The following is a 24,444-nucleotide window of genomic DNA, read 5'->3' on the forward strand; positions in this document are numbered from 1 at the left end:
TTTTAAAAATAATTCTGATTGGATCACATTTCGGCATGTAACGCCTTATATTAAAAAGTTGCCGTATGAATAACTATATTAAGCAAAATGGTGGAGAGTGCTACAATGCTTTTACTTGTCACGACCTATCTCCACGAGGAGCTCAGTTCTAACAAAAGCGAAACTCTGTGCAATCTTCTATTGCCATTTCCATAATATACAGTGCTTAAAGAAAAACGGACAGACGGATAGACAGGGTTACATCAATTCTAGTGTTCACTATATTCACTTAAATTAAAAACAAAAGTACGATCTTCCTTCACTGCATATTTCTTTGCGTAACAAATTATTTGAAAAAAAAAAAAATGAACGATAACGATTATGATGAGTTTAAGATTGACATTAAGCGAAAAGTACTGTGTAATAGTATAAATCAGTTAAAATGGCGTATAACAAAGATGATGACTTTAGCTTTTTTTATTTATTTATTCTTTTTTTTTATATTTCTGAAGAAATTTCATTTGAAGTGAATTTTTTATAATTAATTAGAAATGAAAACTCTTTGTCTGTTAATTTATTCCAACAACTATAATGGTTCGTTTTTTTTTTTATTGTTTTAGTTTTTGCATATCTATGAGTCGTGTGCGCGTAAGAGCTATTTTTAGTTAAGTTTTCCACTAAAAATGGCATAAATGTAGACACACGAATGAGTTGAACAACGTCCCACACAAACAATTGCACTCTCATACTAATACATTGTTTTCATTCAATTGATTACTAACCATGGCTGGCTGGCTGCCTGGCTGGCTGGGTGACGGGCTGGTATTAGTGGTGGCAGCCCGTAATCCTACATAAATAAGTTAAACATGCAAATCACATGCTTGTGCACGTATATATACATATATATGTATATATACATATATATATATATACCATTGATTATATTGGTTTAATAATTTATTCAATAATAAATGCTTAAAAGAACACACACACAGACACACACAGACACATAACACGTACACACACTCGTGCATGGATATGGACACACACAAAGCGTGCAAGTAAATCTTAAAAATATAAAAATAAATAAATGATATTTACACTTAACATATAGCGCGCAAAAGAAGAAAGGAAAAGAAAAGAAAAAAAATCACAACAATGTTCATTAATGTAAACGTAATGTAAATGTGTTATGTACTTTTGCCTGTGCAATGCAAACGTTTATGGCGAAACGGAAAACGTTATTGTTGTACAATAATTAAAAACAAATGCTAATAATATAAAAAAAAAATTAAAAAAAAAAAAGATAAAGAAGAAAAAATATGAAACCACTAAGGCAAGCATTTAATTAAAAATTTTTTAAATAAATTGCAATTAAATTAGTTTAGCAACATGAAAAAAACAAAAAAACATTTGCACAAAAATATTACAGAAAATCGCAATTAATGAATTAAGAAAAAAAGCAAAAAAAAAAAAAACATATCAACAAAAAGAAAGAGACTAAACACACATACAAAAATTGCAATTTTATCACGTTGCAAAATATTTAAGCAACAACAGCAGATATCATCGTTTGGCAAATTAATTCGAAAACAAAGAAAAAACGATTTCGTTTCTGGCTAACAAGTCAAGAGAATTTTGACATGATTTCTAATTTGAAAAGAACATGAATATGAAACAAGTAAGACAGGGCACATAAGGTTGGAAACGCATCTTGGATACCCATCCGTCCCGTCCAAGTTAATAAAATGAAAAATAACGAAAATTTTATTTTCTTCTAAGCAACTAAATAATGAAATTTTTTAAAAAAACCTAAGGGATTTATAAAAATAAAAGACTATTATAGCGGAAATGCTACTTCTTTAAACCGAGTCCTTGAGTTTGGAGACAAAATGAAGCAACTTTTCCGACAGTGGCAAAATTAGCATTTTTTACAATGAAATGGATAGAAGAGTTGACCATCATAGGTCTAACATGACGTAACAGAGCCGCTCTAAAATCTCGCTAACTAATCCAACTTGGATAAACTTTCCTCTATTTAAGCGCACTAAAGCAGGTTATGGTGTGCATAGTTAGACTTGGCGCGCTTGTAAGCTTTTTAATTGCCTTTGAAAGGCTTATGTCGTTACAGACATGATTAAGTGGGATCGAGCTACCTGCTTAAGACTTGGGCATGTTTAGTCAGATCATTTAGAGATCTCTTCGTCTCGATTATAGACGACGTTGCTAGCAGCTATACTATAGTTTTGCTATCGTCATTCTTAATGCGAAAAAATAAATATATTAAAAAAAAAGATTCAAAAATCCAGTCCAAAAGTTCACTTTTAACTGAGTTATACATCAAAGAATGGTTTAAAAAGTTTGCTTTAACGATAAAGCTTTGCTCTCAAATTGAAACAACTATTCGAATAAAAACAAATACCAATCAGAGGCCAGTTTATATCTGTCGGTATCGAGTAAACTCGATCGTAGGTTAAATATGTTCCTCGAGAGCAATTTGGTGGTCAATAAATTTTTCATTCGATGATAAGTGAAATGCGTAGTTGCATCGAGTTTCGTGGATTGAGCTAACTCGATATCCGCAGATATTTTCCAAATCGTTCAAGCATTTTTCAAGAAGAAGCTTCCATCTTGAGGCTTTTGAAACTATACTAATTTTTACCCAAAGGAAGAGCGCCTAGATTGTCTTAGTTACAATATGCTATAGAATGAATCAATTCACAATAGGTCTAAATCCAAAGGTCGTCTTTTGTTTTTTTGCTTACATCGCTTAAAGAATACTATAAGCAGCTGGATGGAACGAGAGAATAGAACAATTTATTCAATTCTTGATTTTTTGTTTGTGTTACTTACCCTTTTTCCTTTTTTTACTTTGGAGAATTTCTAATCGGTAGATTTACTGTTACTTACAGTTACGTCCCGTCGTAATTATTTGCAAAATATTTTATGTTCTCTTGATACGCGTAAGGCATTTTTGATGAAGTTTTAATCTTGGTGCGCTGTCAAAGTTGTTATGTCTCGCATCTAAATTGAATTGTATTTAAAAAATACTTAGGTCCATGTCCGTCAAGTCAATAGTTGAAGTGAAGGAAAGTATGGTGATGTGACGTGAAAAATTTGACGCAAATCGAACATATTTTCTTCTTTTAAATAATCATAAATAATTTTTGCCATAGCACTGGTGATTGGTATGTAGGCACTTGCATTGCATTGAATTGCATTCACTTCTTCTTCATTTTTTTTTTGCCATTTTATTTCCTTTAAATATTTGATTTTATGCAAAATGCATTGTAATTGAGTATGACATGTATGTATGTATGTATGTATGCATGTATGTATGTATTTATGTATGCCTGCACATGTCTATTATTAAATTAATATTCAGCAACAACAATAAAAAGTCAACACTTGTTTTTCTCACATGAATTGTACGGCAATGTTTTATGTCATCTATGTATATATATATATATATATATGTGAATACACAAGCATATATGCATGCATACAAGTATATTCATTCATTTACTATTTTTGTTTTAAGCATTTTTTTTTCATTTCTCATTGCGACCAAAGTGACTAAATGTGTGTGACTGAATGACTGCCTCTGTCTACTTGTCTGTGTACAAAAATTCTATTTAGTTTAACAATTAAAAGACAATCGATTTTATGATATGGACAAGTTGTTGCTATTATTAATCGCTAGTTACTGGTCATTTAATTTGACTTGTTGTACGTATGTGTTGTTTTTAATCGTCTTATTAGAAGCTTGAAATTATTTATAAATTATTTTCAAGTCTCTATTTTTTTTTATTTTTTTGCTTCTTAATTAACTAATGAAGTCATAAAAATAATTAATTGTGTGTTTTTTAATTTTCAAAGTGAGTCTTAAAATGGCATAAACATAAAACGTCAATTTCATAATCAACTTTTAAAATATGTTATTACATGACTTGGAAAATGTTTCTTTGATTAATGATTATGTTGAGGCAGAGTTAAGTTAATCACCCCAGTGCGACCATTCGGTTTTGAAATTCTTAAGTTTATAAAACTTGAGATTGCTAACCTGTTATTCCTTATATATTTATATACATATATATACTCCGCTTAAATGTTTACCATCGCTTGCCTATGTCTAAAAACGAATTGAATGAATCTACACTTGCTTTAAGCGTAAGTCTTGTCTCATGACAAGATAAACTTCTGCGCTTTTGAAGACTGTACATACCATCTAAGAAAGACATCGATTTCAATTTCAAAACACAATTCAAATTGAAGTGCAATCGATTTATTTGCAGCCTTATAATGAACAGCAAACAAAGTGTTCCATTTACAGAAGGTATCCATAAGTAAGCAATAATTTCCAGCTGACGATATCGCTTTGAATATTGCACCGCAAACATATAACGTTGTTTACTAACGCAGACCATTTTCCAAGTATTTGACGCGAGAAAAATTTTATGCCGATTTGTAAGCTTAACGAATATTGTTGTAGTCTCCCAGCTCCTTTAATTAAATCTGCTTAATTTTTCCATTTTTACCCCTGACATAGCTACCTCACCTCAAGGGAAAAAATAAAATATATTTGCCTTAGATCGAATGAGTCGGAACGCAACTATAAATCAAAATTCTTAATAATGTTAAAGGAGGCAGATCAGTTCCTTGATGGGAGTTCAAATGACTCAATGACTTGAAAGAAGTTCGTGACAAGTTTATTCTAGACATCGTCCATGGATCGTTAGTTAAAGCTTCTTTCTATTGCGTTTATAGGCGAACTTCGACATCTTTTACCCGAAAATTTAATTGCTCTAGAAAAAAATACTTATAAGCTGGATGCCACATATATACTTCGTAGAGCCTCTTTTGGTTGAAAACTGATTAATCTCAGAAACATGCCTTCGAACTTAATGTGTGGTCATCAACTAAGGATATTTATATGCAGACTGTAAGCTTTCGATTTCAGTTTTTCTCAGTATCCATGAATACCAAAAGGCACTCGAAGGGATGCACAGTGCTAACTGATATGAAGAAGCAAAGTTTTAGGTTTGGAAGGAATTTCTATCTTCTTCATGAGGCTCTTCATGAGGCTCTTCATGAGTCTTTCTTGGTCCGGTGTGTGTCGGTCGTGAACGGAAGCATTACAAAATATTTTCAAAATAGGAAACGAAACAGCAAGTTGATCGCGAGCGTTGGTAGCCTGCACTTTAAATAGGGCTCGCAAATAATTATGCAGCATTCTAGGTTGATGCATAACATTCTAGATTATAAGTAACATGGGGTTTCACCTAAATCTAAAATCACCTGTATGGGTGATTCGAGTTCATTTTCAAATTTGGTTTGTGTCAAGCTCGAGCGTACTATTTACAGTATTGGCTATCAATAGGACATGCGAAGACGTACGACATTCCAATGATAGCAGAACATGCAGAACATGAGTAGATCGATATCTTACTCTTTTCAAATATAGATTGAATGATAGCTCAAGGGATAAAATGTGCACACGACAATGTTGCCGCCAACCAGCTGTATTTACCGCGTTTATGTTCTTGAGTCGGAACTTGTAAGTAAGCGCCGGTATCAAATCATAAAATGGATAAAACGATTCCAAAACTTCGAACTAAGACTGATGCTACGCAATCGACTGTGGACATCTACGGCTTTGAACAGAATGACACCGTCTCTCAGAAACTCTTCGCCGAGTTAGTAGCCCAAAACCTTAAATCCTTCTTAGCCGGCCGAAGCCGTTGCCCGGGGATCACCACTGGGAGGTGAGGGTTTCGGCCATCTATGCTCCCCATTAAAGCATAGTTTATCTCCCCTAGGTACAGAATTTGTAGCAAGGGTTTATCGTGGGTTCCAATCCACTTTAAGAGTACTACGCCCCCTGGCGAGTTAGACAATCCTCACAAAGTAGGGGCCTATGCAACACCAGAGTCCAGAATGGTTTATTGTGTATGGAACAATAAACCCCACTCTGGTCAGTGGTGAGGTCTAGCTGCACTCAAATTGTTCTACTTTGGCTAGGAACTTGCCGACCACAACCACCACGAGTACGAGAAAAAGCCTTTTCGTCAAATTCCTTTTTTAATTTTTGCATGTATTAATTCTCAAGAGAGTTTATTAATTAATAGGCCAAAGGGAAGGCCATCCGTCAATTCCTTTTTGTATAATTAACTTATTTTTAAATTTTAATTCCAACGACTTTATGAAGCCCATCATACACCCGCAGGCATACGTGGCTTTGTGAGGCGAGCCTCCTGACCCCCGTGGCTCCTAGTTTATTTTGCAAAGCCTTTGGCATACTTTGAGCGGTTGTTTAAGACAACAGTACTTGGTTCGGATTCACCATACTTCCTTGGTTGCCAACACCATGAACTACTTTTCTTTGAGATTCATAGGTCTCGGGTATTGCACTGACATGGTAGAGTGATCTCATCTTCCAGCCAACCCCTCCACCATCTCTTAGAAACTCGTACCGAGTAGCCCCTAGGTACAGAATTTGTGGCAAGGGTTTAACGTGGGTTCCTGCCTGAAAGTCTTAACCCCACGGTGGCCCAAGCCACTTTTAAGCGTACTACGCCCCCTGGAGAGTTAGACAATCCCCACGGAGTAGGCGCCTAAACAGCACCAGAGTCCAGAACGGTTTATTGTGTATGGAACAATAAACCCCACTCTGGTCAATGGCGAGGCCTAGCTGCACTCAATTGTTCCAAGCCCCTAGGTACAGAAATTGTGGCAAGGGTTTAACGTGGGTTCCTGCCTGAAAGGCTTAACCCCACGGTGGCCCAAGCCACTTTTAAGCGTACTACGCCCACTGGCGAGTTAGACAATCCCCACAGAGTAGGGGCCTAAACAGCACCAGAGTCCAGAACAGTTTATTGTGTATGGAACAATAAACCCCACTCTGGTCAATGGCGAGGCCTAGCTGCACTCAATTGTTCCATTTTAGGTAGGAACTCGCCAACCACAACCACCACGAGTACTCCCCGAAGGGCCGCACCCAAGCAGTCAGGACTCACAAATTGTACAGTAACATGCTTGTAAAAATGTATATAAATAGAATATTATTGGAAGGGAGAGTTAGTCGGGCAAGAACATAGAGGTTGAGAGTACGGCCAAAATAAATTGTAAATAAATGATCCTACTGTTAAGGAATATAATTGTAAATCAAAGAACTTTGAAGTGTATTTCTCTTGGCCAAAATATCCACGATCCAGTGATACGAATGTAAAAGCGAATTTCATAACAATATTATTAGGTTTGAGAACCGGAATTACAAGCTTAGCGCAATCACATCACTTCTTGTCGAAAGCGAATATGTAAAATATACATGAAAGTTTAATCAGGGCCTATAGACAATACAGAGCATTTATTGTCTGCTACTAATGGTGGCATTGCCGATCAATATTACAGTGGATATCGCTAAAAACTTTAAACTAAGTTTTTTAAAACTCTTCATAAGCCTTAGATTTCTATCCAACCTGAAGTTCCCAAGTCTAAATTGAGAACCTAAAGGAGCGTTTCTTTAAAAACGAACCTTAAAATCGCAGGAAAGTTACGAAATTATTTTATATAAATAATCATGAGGATTATATTAAAGACCAAATATATAACTTTATTAAAAGTTGTTCTATATGTGGAAACCTTTTATTATTAGTGTGATGTACAAATACAATTTTAGCCGCATCTTAAGGATCTGGTGAAAAAATAGATTTTCAAAAGCCTCGTATGTAAAGTTTCTCTTTTAATGCATAATTGAACGAATACTACTACTATGCCCAATACAAGGCAAAATTCATTCTACGCTTCAAGTCTTTATTCTTTTTATGTTATATTATAATACAATTAATGGCTTTAAAAAAATAAAATTCTCAATTGTTATTACTTTTTGGCATTTGCTATTGTTTATGCAGCTGAATTGAATGTCGATTGTTTTTTCCACTACTTGCACTTTTATTTTAAAAAAAACATTTCATTTACAAATTTCACATTTTGTGCAATTTTTTTATGGGAATTATAAGCGATTAAAGTTCATATCGTGTTATTTGCAATCAATCAGATTGCATTTTATTTGCTTGTTTGGAATTTGTTTTTTTTTTCCTCCACAGTGTCGCCCTCTCTCTCTCACTCTCTCTCCCTCACTCACACTCTTACGCTTCGATATGCAATTTACAAATTAAAATTGATTTAAATTTCCATTCATATATATATGTACATGTAAACATATATATGTATGTGAACTATTATAAATGCGGTTATTATTATTCCTCTTCTTTTTTCTTATAAGCACTACCCTGAGAAGACGTTTGCCATTCAATATTTGCTTCGCAACATTTTAGATATTTAAATTACTTTAAAAATATTGTATTTAAAATTTCTTTAACATAATATAATTTTCCTAAGTCTATGCCATCATACGACTAATCTTTCAACTAATTCAACTGATAACTCAGAGACAGATAACTCTGTGGAGATTTTCATAGATACATGTGATATAGTATTTCTTCGAAGAAATATTGATACTATATAGTCTTCATCTCAGACCCTTATTAATTTTGCATTTTGTCGTCATGGCTCTATCTAGAAAGTAGCAGTTTAGCAGTCAGGAGCACATCGTGAATGATTACCAACTTATTATCTTGTGTTATCGCGGCCGGCTACTACTATAAGCAAATGTCTTTGTTTGATTTCAGTTATGTATTTACCATAGTTAAGCGAAAAGTTCCCATCTTATGAAATCAAGCTTTGCTTAGTCTACCATTGGGCTGCATAGGCAGTAGAAAATTTATAATTTTTTATCATAAAGTATTGTTACACAAATGACTCACTCTGCAAATCGCATCTCCGTTTCCTGCTTCAGAAGAAGATCAGCAGAAGTTTCGGTAGAAAAAAGGGCGGTCTTTTATCTTACGCGGCATTACGTATAGTTATCTAGCGATATTTCCTATTATTGTCAATCTCTTTAGGTCTGACATCTTCCTATCATCCACGTCTTATTATGTTACACTAAACCCTTATCTTGTCTGCCTTAGGATTCCTATCAGCAACAATAACGCGATTCAGTTTGTGATCGGACGGCATCATGCAATGTTCTCTGTACTATACAGATTTTCCTATTTTTATATCCTACAATGCACTTCCGTCCAGCCTCATAGAGAATTTGAATTCAATTTCCACAAATAACTTTAACTTAGATCTTTAGAAAAAAGGTGAGGAATGAATGCTTACATGATATCTTGCAGATATTACGATACATCGTCAGTTACCATTAACAAAGCCAACGGATTGATTGACTGATAGTGCGTTTAATAATACATTTAAGCCTTTCTACCTCGTCACAAGAAAGCGTTTGAAAGTGTTGCCAAATTTACTCAACAATTATTTTTTCGGCTTGGGATTCTGAATAGCATTTTATTGGGAGAAGAGAAATGTGGAAACCATTTTTTTCATATCACAAAGCTAACTTTTGCTCCAATTAATTTGTATTACACCCAAATTCCCAAAAAGCGTAATATACTTCTTAACTGTGCGATGACACATAGCTATACTCTTTTGCAATATCTCCATTTAACCGAGGAGAGTTATTTCAAATACAGTTTCCAAAATCTTTTTATCGATCGCTGATGGAAATTCCTTTTCATTTACCGTACGTCTCGCAAACTTTGGTGCCTGCTTTCGCATGCAAACACTACCAGATTTAACCTCAAAAAGACCAAAGCGAAATAAATCGGTTCAAGGCAGAGCTACGATCCATGAAAATTTCAAACGCGGCTCTAGCAGAACGCTGCAATAATGTTGCCAATTTGTAAATTGGAATTTGGCCCCGGATTAGATTATTTGTTACAAGAGTCAGAGAGAGAGAGAGAGAGAGAGAAAGAGAAGGAGAGTTCATCATTATTACTACGAAACAAGCCTCTCAAGCGCATTAATAGAAAGTTACTGACCCAAAATCCCTTTTAGAATATGTTCATTAGCAGCTCTCTTTTCGTGTTCTAAATTTAATTTGCTAAAGCGCGCTATACAGTAAAGGTTGAGTTTGGAGATAGCACTTACTTTACAGAATTATGTCGAGGTAACTTGAGTAGATTCGAGACTTCTGAGAGCTAATTCTCTAACTTCCAAAACGCTGCGGGCATTCTTACGTTTGTCTTTGTTTTTTGCAAGCTATCGTCATTGGATCCAAGTAAACTCAAAAGTGAAAATGAACCCCTTGTAAGCCAATACTTGCATGAACTGAAGTTGAACTAGGACAGCAGTGCATTGAATGCCTTCTTGCGTTTCGTATACGTGCAGACTTTAGCAAGCGATGAAATGATTTCAGAGAGATGTAGAGAGGCCTTACTAAATACATTTATTCGTTTCTTTTTTTAATTTATTTTTAATTCTCTATATTTAGCTGGAGAACAATTTCGAAAAGATATTATAGGTTACAAAAATTTCAGCTTCGGCTACAAAGCCCCAATTTCGTTAGAAGATTCATATTTTATTCACTGAATTCTTCTCCTGTGTCGCCTCATTTAGCGATTTTTATTTTTTGGGATCGTCGAGAAACTTGATTCCACTTACATCTTTACTGCCGCAACAGCCGCACGTCATATTTGTCAAACTGCAAAATGTTAATTAATGAATGCGATTGAAGAATTCAGCGACAGCGAAACAGCGGCTATCAATTTCAAGTAAAAGTCACACAATATAAAAGCAAATTCTCGACAGCACGAGGACAGGCACGTAAAATGAATGCAGGATATTATATTTTAATAAATTTTCTTATATCGTTTTCATGTAAAAAATTTTTAAATAAATTTGAGTTCAAAAGTCTTTTTATTGAACAATAAAACATAAAAACATGCCATACTACTGTAAATTATTCCTTCTCAACTGGGGCAATTTTTTCATTTATTTTCTATATTGTGAAAATGTTCAATTCCATTAAAGTTGACGTAGCTAGAAAATGAAAACGAAAGCATACTTCGTTCAAATTATCATTCAAATTTCAACAAACTCGGACACTGCATATCCGATGTTTAGACCGACTTCCCTTGCATGCTTAGCCTCTATATCTTGCTATAAATCTGTAGCCACAACATACGCCAATTACGAGACATATTTTAATTGGCTGCGAATAGTTGGTTGGTGGGTATCGATTTAAAAAAAAAAACGAAATGCGAAATATTCAAAATATAATTAAAATTTTTAAATATCGAAAGTTTTAAAAAGCAGCATAGGTTCAAGTTTGCATCAGGGGGCAGGCCACTGGCCCCTTTCACATATAACACTCGCCATATTTGAGTCTCGAACGATTACAATTGAGATCTAACGAAATTTTCGCCCGAGTGGCATTTCATGATTTTCGACGGCGATAGTAACGTCCACAGCTATTGATAAAGGGCACACTTTCCTTTACTAATAAACAAAAAATCTTTCTCTGTCGAATAACATATCCAAACGGTAACGAGTAAGCTCAATAGCGATAACGAGCAGAGAGTTCTCAGCTGTCGATAAAGTACACACTTGCCTTCGCTATCGAATAAAAAATCTTTCCCTAACGAATAACATATCCGACTTGCGATCGAGTTTACTCAATAAAAACCAATAACCGGCCCCAGAATTATGCGTGCGTATTGTATTTAAGCTCATATACTAATGTGCTTACATGTTTACAATAGGAAAGTTAAAAAATAGATGTATTGATTACCGATGGTACAATGAAGATGATACTCTAATCAATTTATGCAGTCTTCAAGATAAGTGCAGAATGTTGAAAGCAACCTGTAACCTGTAATCGAGAGGAAACATATGGACATAGTGTTTGAATAAATCGCAATATTGAAAGTGACACAGTATTGGTATAATTGTCAATTACTTTAGTCGCTATGTATAAATTGACGACCGCGTCCTTTCTTTTTTTGAATATTGTAAAGTGAAGTTTTTTTCTCTTAGGTTAAAATAATATCTTTCGCATACACATACTCTTCATTTTTGTGCATTTTCTTCTCTTAAGCGTTGCTCTCTTCTTTCTCTCTCACGAGGCCTCTCGTTTACAATTATTATCGAGTCACTATCGCCTGGTTCAAGGCAACATAAGCAACTATCAAATATCCCTGGATCCTTTGTTGTGGTTGTACCTTGTGATGGCTTAACTTTTTCGTTTTTCCGTCTTTCCTGCCATTCTTCAACTTCTTCTAGTAAGAGAGAGAAAGAAGTTTCCTTTTCCCTTTCTTCATAAACCTGTGTTTTTGACTTACCCTGGATTTCTTTTTCTGAACTAACCTTGATTGGCTCGAAGACTTGCTTGTCTTCAGACTTTGGATAATGGCGGGTCTGTTTCGCTTTCACTTTAGGTTTACTTTTAATTTTTCGTTTTCTCCCTTGCCTTCTGTGGGATCTACTGGCGCAACAGCCACACATGATTTTCCATCCTGAAAGCGGTATAAAATTAGTGCCGCTCTGCATAAATAAATACCATATTCTAATTCTATATAAATAAATACCACATACGGCGACCGAATAAGAAAATCAAGCGTACACACTATAATAATTTATTAAAATTATGATGGAATTCGTTTAGTCGCTCATTTTGCGTGTGCGCGCAAGGTTATATATAAAAATGTCTACACGTCCCTTTTTTGCGGTTTGCAGAAAGAAAAAGAAACAAATTTAGAATAAATGTAAATAAGGAAAACTTACTAAGAAATGTAAAAGAAAATTACTAGACATTCGAAAATTCACAGTAACCTTTTGTCGAAATTTCAAGTACTATAAATATTTCTTCTTCTTCTTCTTCCATCTCTTAATGAAGATTGAAGAGAATATGACTTCCCAGAGGCGAATTTTGTATCCTTCCTAGCTGCGAGAATGAAGTCCAGAAAAAATAGATTTAGTAAAGAATTATTTACAAATCCTTGAATGGACTCAAATATGAACGCTTTAGCGCTTTAGAAACAAATATTGCTTTTATGATTCTGGGATCAATTATTAGGAATAAATAATTTAAATACTAATGAATTAAATTCACGTCACGGATCTAGCAATCAGTCAACAAATACCGTAAATCTTGCATCCGACAAAATAGGCCAAATAATCTACAATTGGAAAATACGTTTTTCAGGTGGATTATCGGGCTTATCGGTCGAAGCTTTTTTGTATAGAGTAGAGGCGTTGACGAGGCAGATGCTCGGGGGAGACTTTAACTTATTGTGCAGACATGCCAGCATACTTTTTGATGGTAAGGTAGCGGATTGGTTTTGGCGTTACCATCGTTCAGTTTTGGAAGTTAAGTGGAGTGAACTTTACAAAAAAAAAAAAAAAACAAGCAAAAAAACGTAATACCTTGCTACGCCCACTATTGAATATCCTAAACTTATCTCATAAAAATATATCAAAAATTGCTACAAGTAGATTGAACAAAAGAAAAAAATACGTATAGGAGGACAGATGGACAGACAAATCAGAATCACTTCCTGAATCGATCGGCATAATAGAAGATGGATCTTTCTCAAACTTTTCTTGTATTTCAATGCATTCTTTCCTCCATCCTTTACATATCTGCTTCTTTTGTAGGTCAAATAAGCTAAAAAGTCGCATACGCTTAACTCGTTTAAGTTACTTTTGGCGACGGGCATCCAAGAGTCGCTTTAAAACGAATAAATGTTTCATACTTTTTTCCTCATTCACTGTAAATGCATTTAATTTTTTTTCTCATAAATACCTCTTTCCTGTACTCTTGCTTACTCTAGCCTTAATAATATTGTGCACAATAATTGTATGAAATGTTGACCTAAATTTATTCTTTGGCATTTAATATTGTGTTAGTCATTGCAATGTTTATATATGGGTTTTATTTCTTTATTTTTTATTTCATTTTTTCTTTTTTTTACTCTTTTTATCTTTTTATTTAAAAATGTTTATCTTTTTTATTATTGTTATTATTTATTTATTTAATTAATTGTGTAGCTGAATTTAATTTATTAATTGCTTATTGTTTTCATAGGTTTTTTTTTTTTCTATGAATATAAATATAATCATCTTCTTTTTATTGGAGAATGAAACCTTTGTTGGACTTTTTTATTATAATGAATTAGTTATTGAAAAAGTGTTATAACATTTTTTTGGAATAAAAATAAATACAATTATGTTTATACGTTTTTAATGCTTTTTAATAAAAGGATAACATTTTAATTAAACTAAATACCTTTTTTTGTTTAAACATCGAATGAGCGATAATTCAAAATCTAAACTTTAGTCACATTCTGCTGAATGAATAAATTCCTATGGCTTAACCATTCCGATTTGCTTCCAAAAACTTTATTAGCCAATAATTTTGAGGTTTGGACGCATTATCGGCTTGAACGTTTATAACTGTTTTGTTTACGCCCCTGGTGAAAGTTAATCAATCGCATTGGTCACGCATCGCGATGAATACTTTTTTTGACATGAAAATACGAAATATCTTTGCTGAAATATTGGCGAATGAGATAAGCGAGTACCCTATTCTACTCCGAACTATATTTTTTTTATCGGTAAGCGGCACAAAGAAATTAATCGTTGATCCTTTAAAGTTTGCTTTGCAGAAGAAACTCAATTTTTAGTCACTGTCCGAGGGCAAGTAATGCCTTTGTTCGATTTTAGCCTAAGATAGAAGGGTGTATATCTTTATTGAATGCCTTCCCTCTGCAATAAATAAATCCGTTCCGCTGAGAGTGGTTCCTTCAGAAAGCTTATCTGACGTGCTCACTTTTCCCGAAATTTCAGGTGTAAATAACTTAGATATTGATGTTTGAACAAAGTGAGTTCCAATTGTTTACCAGATGCCGTTTATTGTATGGTAAAGTTTAAAGCGATTTATTAAACTGGATTTTCCCTGTTCTGAACTGGATTAAAGAGGAAAAAAATTCGGTTAAAGCTAGGGAAATGAGTAAGCTGGCTTGGAGTGAAAACACAGCAAGTTACGAAATCGCAGCAGGTTTCGAAATTTGACATATTTCAGGCAAAAAAATTTGCCGTCTTGACGACAATGATATTCGCATACGTCCATCCGTCTCCAGCAAAACCAATCAAGGAAATAATTTTCATCTTAGGCTGGAAAGTTTTACTTAAATTTATCGTTCCTCGTCTTTGATAACTCACCGAATTCAGCGTGGAAGTCCATTTTATACCATTTTGTTTCGGAAATATTTATTTCTTTCAGTTCCTCGGGGCGAGATGAGGGCGATCAGGGTTTACCATTTGCGGTTACAGTTGCCAAAAAGCGATTTAGAAGACAGCTTACCTGAGGCAAGACGACAATTAACGCATTTGCCGACATCTCGCCTTAAAAATTAAACGATACGAAGTTCCGTTCCGCAACAGTGACTGTTCTGCGAATTTACAAAATATTCAATTCAGCTTTGAAAAGTAAAGCTTCTAAAAAATATCGAATTTTATAAACGGTGAAGCACATAGAATGACCTACCATTGTAGAGGAAAATATATGAATCATTTTCTGGTAGTGCGAGTTAATTAAAACAACCCGTCCGCTAAGATAGCTGATTCATTAAGTTTATTATATAACTCATTGAAAGTTGTATCGTTTTTCATAATTGATAAAATTAATGCCGTTTCATTTGAATGCGAAATTAGCACAACTTGTTTTATTTGCTCGTAGACAGACAGTTAGGAATATGAATAGAAGTGACAACGGGAATGCAAAGACTTAACATCTTTATTATCGAACCGAATCCGAAGCAATGTTACGTTAATGTTGTCACGACATTTGTAACAAACAAATAATAAATTCATTAGAGATCCTACACAGATCACACCTGATCACACACTTATACATTTAAAAGTTTAGCGATTATTGTTTAAACGTTTACTAACACTTGCCGTAACTGTCAACTTTAAAAGTTTGTAAGATGTTTATAACTATTGCAAGCAATTTTTACCAAAACTTAATGAGTGTAATGTAGTATTGCCTTACACAGCGGCTGATCCCGTGGTAAGGAAAGTGATATCAGAATAAATTAAAGGGACTGTATCAACTTTTAGTTTCTCTCTCTCTCTCTCTCGCTATCTTTATATCTCTCTCTTCCTCTCTCCCTCTCTTTCCCTCTTCCTGTCTTCGTCACCCCCTCGCGCTCTCTTAATCACCCCCTCTCTTTCTCTCCGTGTTTTCCTCCGTCTCTCTCTCTGTCTCTTCCCTATTCCTTATTTCATCCAAACTCACGATTCTCTGTGTCATCTCTTTAAGCGAGGAATTCCGTTGAATAGCAACAGAAGAAATCTCTTCTAGTCCTACCTCTACCTACGTGATTCTAATCCCAGTTATCAAATAGCTGAAAGTTTTGCAAGATTATTTAGGATTAAACTTCAACTACACTATAAAGTATATACAATCTTGATTCACTTTTGAGCCAGATATGCAGTTGTGTTTGAAAAGCCGCTTGCAGTTTTTAAGTTTTAAAAAGAAGAAACACTAAGTGAAGTTGTTATGAAAATCGGATAAATACGAGGTAGTGCGAAACTCTGTCGTGGAAGAAAGAATGCAAGAGATTCAGAATTACGCTTACATTCAATACCTACATACATAGCTACCTACAGCCATTAAGTATTTGTTAATACGGGTTAGACTTTCGACTTGATCGTGAGTTGGGGAACAATTTTTGGTGTAGACTATTGCCAATTGCTAAAGCCTTTGATAAGATTTTAATGGTTAATCTAACCAATTAGATGTCAGCTCTATTCAACGCCACTTTTTTCAGAAAGCAATTATTGAAAGGAATTCGTGAAATATCCGTAACTACATTTTCTGCAGTATTGGGATTTCTTTCCCATTAATCTTAAATTTTCCGCCAGGTGTGACGATAAGCTAAATAAACCAGGAAACAGCGTGACAAAGTATTATTCCAAACATTTCTTTATATATAGCGGGCTTTGCTTTTGTGTTAAGACAATTTAAATGCGTGCAACAAGAAAAATATTTATTTTTTTTCTTATCTCAAAGACGTACTCGACATGTCTTAGCACATTCATATTTTAGTACTAACTCATTAAAAGATACATAACCTTGTCACAATAGCTAATTAAAGAACACTCTAGGAGAATGAAGAATGTAAGTTATCACGCACTTTTAATGATTTTTTGAGATGAGACAGAAAGATATATTTTTACAAACATATAAATATATCTATGCTTGCGGTAATAGAATAATCATTAACCGAGTATTTGTGTAATACAGCAGTGGTGGTTGAAAAGGGTAAATATCACTTCTAACTTGAAAGGGAAGTACTGAAGACCGTAAGCCGATACTGAATAATTGCAGCGGTGGTGACGAAGTAATCGCCAGTCCATTCCACAGCAATTAAAACGTACATAATGACTTATCAAAGCGAAACTTATTCGTCGGTCAATCAATACTTCGCACTATATCTTCCCCCCTCTTAGTTAACGACACCTTGCAACGCGCGTTGTTAGAGTCGATATTAAAAAACAAAAACAGCGCTAATAATATGATTATGTTTTTAGTATGACTTCTATCCCTTCCAACGTGACCTTTTGATTCTCGAGATTAATTCTCAAAAATTTTTTTTCGATGCTTTCTTGCGTATCCGCCACTTTTTCTTGGACTTGCAATATGGTACTGCTTCCGTTGGAAGAGAATGGCCATTAAACTTATTAAGCTAACGCCGAGCTTGAATGGTACTTTTTCCAATTGCAACTGTACTTATGTGCAGATGGATCTTAATATATAAGTGATTTGGATAGAAGAAAAAGCCGATGGAGAAACATAAATGAAAGACATAAATTTATTTAAGTATGCATGCATAAGGCAAGTTTCTGTCTTCTAAGCACGATATGATAACGTAGTCACCTGCATTGCTGCAGTGGACGTAAATGCAATTTGTAATTTGATTAATAGTAGGTGTTAGTAATCGACTTTTGCTACTCACATATAATATTCCCGTTGCTTTACTAGTTTCGCGGTTAAAGATAAATAAAGACCAGACCAACGCAAAGCGCATTTCGACTCTAGCTAGATAAACAATCAGTCATTCCGTACTTAAAGCTTGAACTGACATTTAAAATGATTAATTGAATTCAAATCGTACGACCACATAGTGCACAAATAACACGAATAAAATCAATTAGGTTTTAATGTAGAAAATAAGGTTTTGTAATAAAATGCAATTTGATAATCAATAAATATAAATATACAAAGAAATAATCGGAAAAATTTCAAAGTGAAAAGAACAAAGGCAGGGAGACAGACATCAAAGCTGTAAAGTAGTAGATATAAAACAATTCTCTATAAACTCAACGGTCACGCAAGCATATGTGACTCAATTGATGTTGAATATCCAAAGACCTTCTCTTCCTTCTCACCCTCCTCTGCCGTGTCGCACGCTCACAATTTTGACGTACACTTTTAATATCGTATAAGTAATATGTCAACAGTAATAAAAACTGAAAATTAAGCCCAACAATACTGTAACGATATAATATTTACATTTAAACAACAATAACAACGACAACAACAATAACAACAACAACGGTAATAACAATAATAAAACGAAAATGCTTTTAATTGTAAATGTCTGGCTATAAAATCATTGTTGCTGTTATTATTAATGGCAACAGCACAAAAGCACCAACAATCGCAATAATGCGGCAATAACAGCAACGTAGAACGCAGAATGAGAGTATTAAGTAGTAAACAATATATGTATATATATACATATGCACGCTCGCTTATAATACAACGTTAACAGCTCAATAACACTGCACTGCAACGCACTGTGAAAATATTGAATTAATCATCAGGCAATTAATTAAATGGAAAACATATTAAATTAAATAAAAATGCTATTAAACAGAACGAAAAAAAAAAAAAAAAATTGATTTATATTTACCGTAGATTTTAATTAATTTTTGTTGACGTTTTATATTCTGGTTATGTTTTTTTTTTTTTTTTCTCTCTGTTTTTAATGTTATTTCTCTTTTCCTTCTCACCCTTAACAGATGCTAGTCACACGGGAAAGCCAAGTGTTAAAAAGAAAAAACCAAATAACTCATCATTGTCAACGGCAGGGATGCCTACATCGGCCGCTATGGCAATGAACTCAAGTATATCAGCGACCTTAACACAACCGCCAGATGTAAGTCCGACCAGTGCCAGTAGTGATACATTGATGCGTGAACGTTCGGCAGCGGCGACCAACAGTTCTACACCGCCTGCCTCAACAACGCATATGGTCGAGACCACTGAAGACGATTCAGATTCTGGTTCGTGCGATGCAAGACGAAAGAAAAAAGCCAGAACTACATTTACAGGACGTCAAATATTTGAATTGGAAAAACAGTTTGAGATTAAAAAGTACCTAAGTTCAAGTGAACGCACAGAAATGGCTAAACTATTAAATGTCACCGAAACTCAGGTAAGCAAATCATATATAAGAGAACCACAAATTGAAGAAAAAATTGAAAAAAAAAAAAAAATTTGCATTTGCATCGTTGCATTCTTCAAGTCATAATAACAAAAAAGAAGCTCTGTTCAAATATTTAGGTCAAAGAAAAGTAAATATATCCACGAAAGTTAAACATTTATTCGAAACATCTATTCTAGTAGGCGACGGATAAGAGGAGAAATTCTCGAATTTAAAAAAAAAATATTGTGCGGTTATATTCGTCTTGTAGGAAAGCTTCCTTAATCTGACATAAATATAGTCAGAAAGTTACTTTCCTCTTAAAGCAGCGCAACAGTGGCAGTCAGATGATCTAACGGTCAATCAATATCACTTTAATTTGACTGTTTACCAGTCGCCAAAATATATTGCATAGACCAATATCTCTTATAAACTGTAAGCTACAAGCTTTGGTCAATTATGGGCGGCTTTTTTGTTTTCTTCTTAAATGACAAGTCATTCAGAGAAAGTCGCAAACGGTGAACTTGCTAATAATCATTTTCAATAGGACGCTGTCGATTTCTTCACTACAGTTTTAATAATACTCGTCAATGGTACTGTCGAGCTGTACTTCACACACCAAACTGCTACAAAGAGTAAGTTGTAGTGTTTTGTAAGTGATAGATGGTTAAGGGTATCGTGCATGTTAGTGAATCGATCGGAACTATTTTTGTATCGTACATAAAGGTCCTAGCAAATGCCTGGGTGAAAGCTTTTCAGAGATATCTCCACGAGATCGAAAGCTATTGATCAAGGCATGGAAAAGTTAGCGATGTTTTTTCTAGTTTTTTCCATATTGTGTACAAGCATGCAACCAAATAACACTTATACCTCCTTTTGGGGGATTCTTGCCAACTTTCAGCATCCTATTTGATTTGCAGCGCTTCCATCACAATTTTAGGCCCACATTGACCCCTTTGGTAGGTATATGTCTTTAGTATCTCGAAAACTAAATCAGGAAGAAAACAAATTAGTAATAGGTATTTAAAAGTCTTTTCACGTAAGTAAAAGTCACCTATAATTTTTTTAATCTTACATGCCTCACATATTCAAAAAGATGAAGCTCAAATCGTCCCATTGGCGAACTCGGTGTTGAAATGGCCCTATATGTGTGTGCAATATATCAGCGGTCAAAGTTTTCTCAATTGTGAGCATGCTAGCGAGCGGTTTACGTACATTTTTACCTTGCCAGACGCTTTCTTAGCCGATACGTTCTGGCAACAAAGGAAGGACCAATAGAGAACTAATATTCTACTTCGAGCATATGCATAGTTATGCTTTACTCTCGGTATCCTAGGTGGGGATAGATTAGGTTTATTATCACATATATTGCACTGGGTATCTAGTGCACCTCGTCGCACACCGATTTCAAGTCTTACGTCTTTCAAGCATATACATAACCTACGCTTTTTCTGCATGGAAATTTGGTGTCGTCGACATTAGATTTATTATTATATAGGTTCTACTAAATACCCAGTGGACATCGTCGTTTCTAATAAAAACTTTCTATCATCACTCCCGAAGCACTTGGTGCAAAAAAAAGAAGAAAGAGTATTGAAATAATTGCTTAGCCATGTAAACTCAATCCACCCAGAAAAGGGCTTGCTAATGCAAACTCGGTTCTGATAAGTAGCTTAATCAACTTTAATATGATAACTAAAATCTATAAAATTTTAAGTATTTTCATAAATTGTTAATCATTTCATACAATTATAGAAGAAATTATCGATAAAAAGATAAAAACAAAAATTATTTACAATTTCATTTAAAGTTCATTATTATTTAAGTGCTATTCTAGAGTTTTATAAGCAATAGGTATAATTGAAAATGAAATGTATTTGTGTATTTGCTCGTAATAAATACACAAACACACGCTTAGGTATATGAGTTCAATATCTCACACAATGTTAAATAATTTATATATTAGCAAAATCAATGAAAGAGCATTGGTAGTAGCACTTGCGGCAATTTCAAGCCTATACAATTAGGTGCGATTATGTATATTAAGCACAAACGCATATGTAAAGGGCATCTATATAAATATGTACAAGTTAGACAGAGATAATACAGCAGTAGCCTTGTTTCAATGTATTTGTTTCCTTATATGCCTATATATGCGGGTGCAAACATATGCAAGTATGCATTACATGGTCTCTTCTATATATGATATATATTAAGCACGTATTTGTTTAACTAGTATGTGTTAGACATAATTATTAAGTAAAGCCGAGATTTCATATGCTTCGTGTCTGCCATATAAGTGTATGCGATTACTGTTTTGGATATACGGTAATAAACTGTTCAACACAAATACAAACATAAACGCATCTATACACATGCACACACTTGTATGCATATCCATAGACGCGAATATATAAACATATATGCATATATATATATATGCAGCTTGTCTGTCGAAAATGGCAACAAACGTATATTGTGTAAAATAATTTATAACCAAAACCACAAACAACAATAATAAAAGCAACAGCAATGCCTTCAAGCATAAAATCAACATATGATATTAATTGAGATTTATTGACTAATTAGAAAATATTAATTTGCATTCACTAACAGTTGATTCGCATGCACTTACATATTATAGAAATAATTTCCTTCTTTTTTTTTTTTTTGTTCTGTGTATATTGAATAAATAATGTGTATTAAATTTTGTGATAAAATTTAAGGACTTATTTTAAACAGTGCGGAGAGAATTCGTTCTTTATTCGAGAATTTAATTACCTTCTCTTTTAGTTAAATGTGGCGCGTGCCTGTGTGTATGCATCCGTGTGTGTGTCTGTTTTCGATTATCTTATATTATCAATTATTTCTACTCCAAAGCAATTGAAGTAATTTATCTTGTCCATTTAATCAAAGCCGATACGAACACAAATATGCTTTATATAGATACTTAGATTAGTGGTATAATGTAAACATTATTTCTCCATTGTTAGATATTTAACTAATGTTAAAACGATAAACGTTCAACGTCTTTTAGTAACTTATAATTGACGTAAACATGCATTTTACGAGAAGGTGACCATATGTTCAAAGACAAGGATTTCTTTTTTGGGCTAAAAATTCAAAAGCAGTTTTTATAAAAAATTACCAACAACATTTTTTCGGGAATACACTATCGAACAAAAAAGTTAGAGAACAAATTTTAAAAAAGTTTTGAATAAAAATTTTTTATAAAAATTTTCTAAAACATATTTGGTCCTTGTACGCAAACTTTTGGATTCTAAAATTTGGATTCCAATTTATATTGTCAATGAAACTATACTCTGTTCTTTTGCTTTTTATAACAACTTCATTTCTACCCATGTTAAAATGAAAGCTCTAAAGGTCAGCCCAAGCAGAGGACTGTCAATAATGGCAACATTCGTATTACTAAAGAAACTTACACCATTGAGGGGCCGCACACAAAATACGTACGCTCTCCGTATCAGCGTAAGATTATGGATTTGGTGACATTTTTGTTTTGAACAACAAGAGAAGAAAGACAAAGTGTTCGATACATGGCGTAGATATGAAGAAGTTTCTCCATTGGCAGTAATAGTAGCCGTTCGCGGTCTATTTATTAAATTTAGATTTAACCCAAAACGGGCCTCAGTAACCAAGAGTGCACCTTTGAACGTCGCGTACTATCGCAAATAAAGTGAATTTTATGGCGTACGAAGCCCATAGATCTTTATTCCTATAATACAGGAAACGTTACATAGGTATTCGATCCCTTAACTTAAGACGTAATACAACTTAATACTTTTGTGTTTCTATACGGGTATGTATTCGGGCTCTAATCTCCAATTGGTGCACTCACGTTTCTATTTATCCTGTACTAATACCAACATTTTGAGTACACCAAGTTTATAATTACGCTGACAATCGGCAGATACGCCACAATGCGGTTTACTACTTGTGAAGCGCAAACTATTATCTGAGGAGGTCCGTAGCGTAAATTTAAGCCTTTTTGTTTAGCCGCGCGTTCTAGTGTTTTTGTTTGCTTTTTTCCTTTTCTTACATCATTCTACCCATGGAATTCGAAAATATGCTTTCATGAATCGGCTTTAACTTAAAAGCTTTTAACTAATCGTATAGCTTGAAAAGCCAATTTGTAAGGAAAATACAATTCCAAATGATCGCAAATCGAGAATGGTTATGCTTCTTTAAAATCTATCGGCACGCCCACAATCAAAAAGACTGCAAAGGCGCTAATTTGTACTTCTTTTTTTTATAAGATGGGCCGAAAAGAGTAAACATCTGGTTTAGTTTTGATTTCATTTCAAATTACAAAAGGAATGCTATGAAAATCGCGCAGTAATGGGATACAAAGTTTTCTAAGTCAGTGTTGAGCGTATTTTGTATATTTATATACCAATACGCGATTATTAATGGCTTAGGTTAGGTGTTATGGCAATTGCAGTTCCATCAAACACACCGTCGTGCAATTTATTATTTATCGGCTGCTCTGGGCAAGTAGAAATGGCTACTTGGCGCTCCCCGATCTTTAAAGAGGAAAAATGTGATTTTCTTTGCATAAATGCAACTACCTGACAGTTAGGTTATAAAAAACATTTTTCTAAGTTGCACACGAGATGTGATCAACAAAAAAGATCTGATTTTCAAACTTCGTGGGTTACGTAAATTCAGTTTTCGAATTTTTTTCTTTTTCTGTTGGTACGCATGCTTCCAATATATGTTGGCATTATGAGCCATTTTGCATTCTTAGTTTATATTTGACAGATTAGGTTAGATGTGTTTCAGTGGACTGGCCGATTTTTTGTCATCGAAAAAATAAATCATAGAATCGGTATTGAATTTCGAGTGAAAAACCAGATTGAGTGCTTCAACGCAGCTAGGATGTTGACTGCAGCGTTTGGCGAGTCTGGTTAAGCAAAAAAAAAGAAAAGAATGTTTATAAGAGGTTCAAGCTCTTCATAGAAGACCGCGACGGACGCCTTGGACGCCCCACCGCGTCAGCAACTGATGACAATGTTGATGCAGTGAAGAAAGTTATTATGGAGACTCT

General features: G+C 34.2%; 2 protein-coding genes across 2 annotated transcripts in view; one reads left to right on the forward strand and one right to left on the reverse strand.

The window, feature by feature from the left end:
* The window catches only part of LOC119640093 (homeobox protein 2), a 128,391-nt gene that overhangs the window by 64,396 nt on the left and 39,551 nt on the right, over positions 1 to 24,444 (forward strand). Inside the window, exon 3 of the mRNA XM_038037906.1 lies at positions 18,973 to 19,388. Within this exon, the coding sequence (XP_037893834.1) occupies positions 18,973 to 19,388 (416 nt within the window). The remainder of the gene's footprint in view (positions 1 to 18,972; positions 19,389 to 24,444) is intronic.
* On the reverse strand, positions 11,071 to 13,506 carry LOC119640095. The gene is made up of 2 exons (XM_038037910.1): positions 12,222 to 13,506; positions 11,071 to 12,158 (listed from the first exon to the last, which is right to left on the reverse strand). Exons 1-2 carry the CDS (start codon positions 12,427 to 12,429, stop codon positions 11,950 to 11,952), a joined length of 417 nt encoding a protein of 138 aa, XP_037893838.1. The 5' UTR covers positions 12,430 to 13,506; the 3' UTR covers positions 11,071 to 11,949.

The sequence above is a fragment of the Glossina fuscipes genome, unplaced genomic scaffold (assembly GCF_014805625.2).
Source record: "Glossina fuscipes isolate IAEA_lab_2018 unplaced genomic scaffold, Yale_Gfus_2 115, whole genome shotgun sequence".
Taxonomy (NCBI): domain Eukaryota; kingdom Metazoa; phylum Arthropoda; class Insecta; order Diptera; family Glossinidae; genus Glossina; species Glossina fuscipes.

Coding starts and splice junctions, on each gene's coding strand:
- LOC119640095 (XM_038037910.1), bottom strand. CDS start 12,429: ATGCAGAGCGGCACTAATTTTATACCGCTTTCAGGATGGAAAATCATG. Junction 12,159..12,221: donor TTCAGAAAAAGAAATCCAGG/GTAAGTCAAAAA, acceptor CTCTCTTACTAG/AAGAAGTTGAAGAATGGCAG.